The 6,687-nt window shown below is 44.3% G+C and overlaps 1 protein-coding gene across 1 annotated transcript; it reads right to left on the reverse strand.

Moving 5' to 3' along the window:
• Positions 1 to 1,477: 1,477 nt before the first annotated feature.
• On the reverse strand, positions 1,478 to 6,377 carry LOC105442001 (uncharacterized protein K02A2.6-like). The gene is made up of 2 exons (XM_011673711.2): positions 2,609 to 6,377; positions 1,478 to 1,662 (listed from the first exon to the last, which is right to left on the reverse strand). Exons 1-2 carry the CDS (start codon positions 6,375 to 6,377, stop codon positions 1,478 to 1,480), a joined length of 3,954 nt encoding a protein of 1,317 aa, XP_011672013.2.
• Between the last annotated feature and the right edge of the window lie 310 nt (positions 6,378 to 6,687).

The following is a 6,687-nucleotide window of genomic DNA, read 5'->3' on the forward strand; positions in this document are numbered from 1 at the left end:
ATCCCCTAGACCTACTCTCATACGAATATTGCAGTGGGATCTTAACGTGCTAAGGTAGTGACCCTTCTCTACACGGGGCCTCCATTTAACGTCCTATCCGAGGAACGGAGTGTTTTCCACTGAACATAACCTGCATCTATGAACAAGGGAAGGGGCACGTTAACACATCACGCAGGCTTCAGTCATCCGCCTGGGTGGGAGTCGAACCCGGAATTTTTGGTTCGACAGGCGGACGCGGACGCTTACCGACTGATCCTACTCGCCTTCCTCCGTTAGAATATCTCGATACTTCGTTATAGTAGGATTGTTTTTACGAACTTCAATTACATTGATAATTATAAGCATTATTACGAAAGTTCACTCTAGTGAAGACGGGGAAATGATCTGAAAGATCTGATATTATAATACCTGAAGAAGGAAAAGGTTGCAAATTACAAAATATGTTATCAATAAGGGTAGATAAACCAGGGATATGTGAGTTACATATCCCTGGATAAACTATTAGTTACCCTTATTGGTTTTGTAATTAAAAGGACAACATCATATTTAAAAAAAGTATTATAATGGTCATTTTCATCACATTGAAGAAGGTTTATAAAAGGATAACATACCTCCGAAATAAACAGGATAGACTAGAGAGATATAGATCTAGATAAACAGGGGAAAAAACTTAGAAGAAGAGCTAGCTTTACATGGAGAAATCAAAATAAGGTAGTGCATATTAGGTATTTTTTATACTATTAGCCAAGCTATTATTACATTTTTTTTAAACAAAAGAACGAACTCGTACGCAATGAATGGAGCTCGGAGAAAATTGAAGACCGCCATCTGTATCTCCAACGTAACGGAGTGCTAGTGGTGCACGTTTGTTGAGGTCGTGTAACATGGTCTTAAAGTGTAACACGACTCCCTAGCTCCTGAAAAAATAGTCCCTGCGTTGCGCATGCGTACGTGGAGCTCGCAGACGCACTTTGTACTTTGAAACCAAGCTAGCTAGCAGATCACACAGCTGCGTTACTATCCTGGCTAGTGTATTAAAAGCTGTTCCATTGATTCTCAACATTTTAAACACCACTGTACAAATTCAACTAATTTCACTCAAAATCAGTACTTTAGTGATAATTAATGACAACTAAATAGCAGTAAAATATAATATTTTTAACTTGCCGATGTTAAAAAGAATAATTTAAAAATTCAAATTGTAAGTCTACTGCCAAACTTTCCGGTCAACAACATCGGCATTATTGTGTGGATTTGTGTGTCAAGAGTGTATTGACTATTCATGTGTGCAAATGCTGCCTATTAACACGTAGTGCAGCGCTAGAGGACCGGTTATTACGGATTAGCATTGACTCTCTACGCTTCGCCTGATCGAGTGGCTGCAGATCAACGTACAGTATCAACGATTTCAACAAATTCGACATTTTTAAGGTAGAGACTGATAGTAGGCCTAAACGGAGATATCAAGTAGACTCTATCATGAATCGTCTTCGCTTACTAGTAGATCTACTAGACCTATTGCTAGTATTGCTAGTATTGGTGAATGAGTGTCGCCGGTGTCGAGAGCGGCAACGATGGTGAAGAACAGCCAGCGCCACGGGGGAACCGGGACGGTGACCAGACGACCGGCTACGGAGGTGACAGGCGTGCCAGTGACAGTGCCTGTGAGACAGAACCTGGCTGAAATTGTGAGTAGTCTAGGCCTAGGCCTAGATCTAGGGTCTATATGCTATTACTTCTTACTGAGTGTAGATTTTAACTTGTGTAATGTTATGAGCTGAAGTTATGCAGAACTCCTAATTTGAATATAACTTACACCTGTACTGTAGACTATATGTGCTCATTGTTAAACAGCCATGCACATTCATTCAGAAGCAACCATGCAGAAAGCACTCTTGGCACACAGAGTGTGTGATGTATTTAATGAGTAATTAGCCATGCACACATTCAACCCTCATACACTATTTTTGACAACTTTTAAGTGGAAATTTAAAGCAGAAGGGCTGCTTATAACATTAACAAATAAGGAGTGCGGTATCGTGGCAACCAGTGGCAGTACCAGGCCAGCTGGGCTGAGCTTAATTAAAGTTAAATAAAACTAAAACTAAAAGCCGTCTGCATTAACTAGTAGACCCCCTACTGCTTTCAAAGTGGCTTCTATCAGATACCGATGAAAATACTGATTGAATTTTCCTTATGTAAACAAAGGTGAAACCGCCGTTTTCCCCCTGTCGCTTTCATACTGCTGGTGAAATTCACTCGCTTTGGCGAGCCCATGCCGGAAGTGAAGAATTATTACGTAATTATTAAGCCCGCGCCCCATCTAGCTGGCATGCAGCATGTTCAACAAAAAGTCAACAAACACAGCTGGTTATGATAAAGCGCGCGTAACTGCGACAGACCATTTTAATCGGTGTTTTAATCACTGTTCTTTTTCATCAGCTATTTAATCAGCTTTTTCTCCTCTGTAGCATTTGTTTCACTTATAATAACGAGACTTCAGACAAGATTGTACGTTCATAGTATCATGTTATTAAGCACGAGTATATAGCATGCGGTATCGATACTTGTGATCGGGATATCGGTATAGTCCTTCTTAACATCTGGCCAGTTTCTGTTTGCACCAAGTATGACCTTGGACCAACTTTTTCCTTGCAGACTCCTCGGCTGCACTCCAGGCCACGACTCTTAGATTGGATGCGGACTTGCTGTCCAATCTCTAGCTCAGGAAGAGGAGCTGCTGATCGATCATAGTATTTCTTGGCCAGCTGCTTCTTGTGGCTGATGTGTTGGGATACTCCATCTACGACATGTGGTTTGAGGAGCGCTTCAGGAGTAGGCAGTAGAGTGTTGGTTCGTCGTGCCATCATTTTCTGTGCTGGACTGGCACCATTATCATCCGGTGTATTTCTCCAATCCAGTATTGCTAGCTGGACATCCTCTCCTTGCTTTGTCGTTTTCTTCAGGAGTGTCTTAGCAATCTTCACTGCAGATTCGGCTTTACCATTGCTTTGTGCGTACAATGGCGAAGATGTGAGATGCTCAACTTCCCACTCTGCAACGAATTGAGCATAGTCTTTGGCAACAAATTGGGGCCCATTGTCCGTAATCACTTTGTCTGGACGTCCATATCTGGCGAAGTGGCCTTTTGTGCATGCCACCACTACTGGAGCCCTCGTGTCACCTGTTATTTTGTCTATTTCCCAGTAATCACTGTAGTGGTCGACAGTAATGAGGTAGTCTTCGTTCTGGAATGTGAAGAGATCCTGCGACACAATGCTCCAAGGCCCGCTTGGAATGTCGTGCGACATCATCGGCTCTTTCTGTTGTTTGGGCTGGAAAGCATTGCAGGTGCTGCATTGGGTCACCTTTTCCTTCACTTCCGACTGCATACCCGGCCAGAACAGGACATCTCTAGCTCGTCGAACACAGGCATCAACTCCTAGGTGACTGCTGTGCACCCTGTTTAGCATCAGGGCTCTCATGGCGGTTGGTACGATAACTTTCATGCCCTTGTACAGAACACCATTCTGTACTGTTATCTCGTCCCTGAACTGGTAATATCCTCTCACCACCACAGGCACTTCATCTCTCTGTTCAGGCCATCCATTCATCACAATGGATGTCAGAGTTTGCAGAGCTGGATCTCTCAATGTCTCTTTCTGCAGTTGTAGTGATGTGGCATCACGTATCCTGACATAATCTGTCTGGTTGATCTGTTCAATTTCAGCATAGATCCTGTCGCAACTCTCTGTGTCAGGCAGGAAAGCTCTACTCAACCAGTCTGCAATCAACATATCCTTCCCTGGACAGAATGTTAGCTCAATGTCATACTTTTGCAGTCTCAAAAGCATCCTCTGGAGACGTTTCGGGGCACTGTTCAAAGCCTTGCTGAATATCGGCACCAAGGGCTTGTGATCTGTCATGATTGTCACCTTCCTTCCCTGGATGAACTGATCGAACCGCTCTGCAGAGTACACAATGGCTAGGCACTCTTTCTCTATTTGAGCATAGTTTTGTTCAGTTTTCGTCAGGGCCCTTGATGCGTAGTAGACTGGCTGTCCATTCTGGAGTAATGTCGCTCCAAGCCCCTTCTCTGATGCATCGCACTGGATTGTCACCTCATCTTTCAGATCATAATACTTCAAGATTGGAGCTTCCGTCATGAGCTTTCGCAGCTGGTTGAGGGTTTCCTCATGGTCCTCCCTCCACTCGAAGTGAACACCTTTGTCAGTCAGCCTTCTCAAAGGCTCGGCTACATCTGCTAGTCTAGGCATGAATCTGGACAGGTATGTGACACTTCCAAGAAGGCGTTGAACTCCCTTCTTGTCAGTAGGAGCTGGCAGCTCCACTACAGCCTTCACCTTCTTAGGATCTGGTTTGAGACCATCACTAGTCAGTAGATGTCCCATGTATGGCACTTCTTTGAGGCGCAGCTTGAGCTTCTTCTTGTTCAGTATCAGCCCGCTCTCTCTCGCCCTTGCCAAGAACTTCTGGAGATTCCTATCGTGGTCTGCCAGGGCTTCTTCATGTGTCGCACCACTGCCGTATACCAAGAAGTCATCTGCCACAACATCAACACCTAACAAGCCTTCTATGATTTTGTGTTGCCGTCTTTGGAACTCTTCGGGAGCGGTACATATGCCGAAAGGCATCCTAGTCCATCTATAACGACCAAATGGTGTTGCGAATGTCGTCAGCAAACTGCTCCTTTCTGTCAGCTTCACCTGCCAGAATCCATCCTTCGCATCTAGCACAGAGAACACCTTCGCTTCTGCCAGCTTCGGCAGTATATCATCCATCGTTGGCATAAGATAATGAGGTCTCTTCAAAGCTCTGTTAAGATCTCTCGGGTCAAGACAGATTCTGAGTTTGCCTGGTTTCCTGACTAAGACGATGTTACTGACCCAGTCTGTAGGTATTGAAACCTTCCTCAAAATGCCTCTTTGCTCTAATTCGTCGAGCTTCAGCTTCAGTTCTCCTTTCAGAGGCACCGCCACCTTCCTGGCTAGGTTTTTTACTGAAGTAATGGATGAGTCGACCTTCATATCGTATTCACCCGGTAGGCATCCTAGACCATCAAAAACATCTGCGTAGTCATCGATGATAGTGTTGTCTTCCACCATATTGACTTCATGGTCTACATTCACTGTGATCAGTCCCATATCAATGGATGTCTTGCTAGACAAGAGGGGCATGTGTTCCACATCAACTATCTTAAACGTCACAACATGTTGCTTGTTGCCATACCTGCAAGTGTACGTTTTTTCTCCTAGCACTGGGATGATGCTGCGATTTATCAGTCTGATTCTGGACTTGCTCGGGGCGATGATAGGTTGTCCTGTATTCTCCAGTTCACACACCTGCCTGTAAGACAACACATTGCAGGTTGAACCAGTATCAATCAGGCACTTAACTCGTCCTTGCTGTTTACCATTTAATACCATGTCTAATGGTAGCGTCAGTTTCTTTCCACCATCATGGATATTCAATGATCCTACCTCTTCCAGGGCTAGTGCATCTTCATCATCACTGCTTTCTAGCTGATGAACATATGAGGACTTTATACCCCTTTGCGTACCGGCATTGCAGACAGTCTGGAAATGGTTTGCCCTGCCGCATTTACGACATGTTTTTCCATATGCTGGACAGTTATCACGGCCTCTTGAATGGCGTCCACCACAGAATTTACAGCCGTTCATCTCATCTTTCTGTGTAGAGAAACTCTTTCCATATTTCTTCCTGTCCATGTAACTATTGGTCTGCATTTGTCTTCCACCAGCGTTTCCTTTCTTATGCTGGCTCTGCGTGAAGTGGACAGATTCCTCACCTTTCACAATCCTCAGTTGCTGTTGAGATGACTCACTCACTTCCAGAGATGCAATTGCCTTCTTCAAGGTACAAACTGTATCTTGCTCCCTGAATAGTCGAGCTTGGGCTTGTTTATCTTTACACCCAAGAACCAGTCTGTCTCGTATCATCTCCTCTTCAAGTGCACCAAACTTGCACGCTTTGCCTAGTTGTCTCAGGCGCACCACATATTGATCAACACTCTCATTCTGCTGCTGACTTGCACTATGGAACACAAACCTGTCGTACAGCACGTTCCTGGCTGGAGCAAAATGTTCTGCCAACTTTTCGATGATTATCTGTGGATTCTTTCTGTCCTCATCACTAAGTGGCAATGTTGCTAATCTGTCCTTGCAATCCTGACCCATTACTGTTCTAAGGGTCGCCACCTGTACGATATCTGGCTTCTTATCAAGCTCTGTAGCTATGCGGTAGTCGCTCCAAGACTCCCCAAAGGCTTTCCAATTTGCTTCCAAATTGCCCTTGCAGCACATCGGCTGCGGTACCGGGATTTGACAAGACGCCATTTTCAATAGCTGGGACAGTTCAATGAAATCACAGCAATACACGTACTGTACTCACAAGTTCGAGGCACATTTTCAGCATTTCAAAGTGAATTTCCTCCTTCCATGTAGCACTTCAAATGTCAGCACAAGCTTCTTCTACGGAATTTTTTCCATAGAACCGACTTCTGACACCATGTTTCACTTATAATAACGAGACTTCAGACAAGATTGTACGTTCATAGTATCATGTTATTAAGCACGAGTATATAGCATGCGGTATCGATACTTGTGATCGGGATATCGGTATAGTCCCATAACAGCATTCATACTG

This window comes from Strongylocentrotus purpuratus, unplaced genomic scaffold (genome assembly GCF_000002235.5).
Source record: "Strongylocentrotus purpuratus isolate Spur 01 unplaced genomic scaffold, Spur_5.0 spur5_scaffold_1, whole genome shotgun sequence".
Taxonomy (NCBI): domain Eukaryota; kingdom Metazoa; phylum Echinodermata; class Echinoidea; order Camarodonta; family Strongylocentrotidae; genus Strongylocentrotus; species Strongylocentrotus purpuratus.

Coding starts and splice junctions, on each gene's coding strand:
- LOC105442001 (XM_011673711.2), bottom strand. CDS start 6,377: ATGGCGTCTTGTCAAATCCCGGTACCGCAGCCGATGTGCTGCAAGGGC. Junction 1,663..2,608: donor CTTGGTGCAAACAGAAACTG/GCCAGATGTTAA, acceptor TCTGTCTCACAG/GCACTGTCACTGGCACGCCT.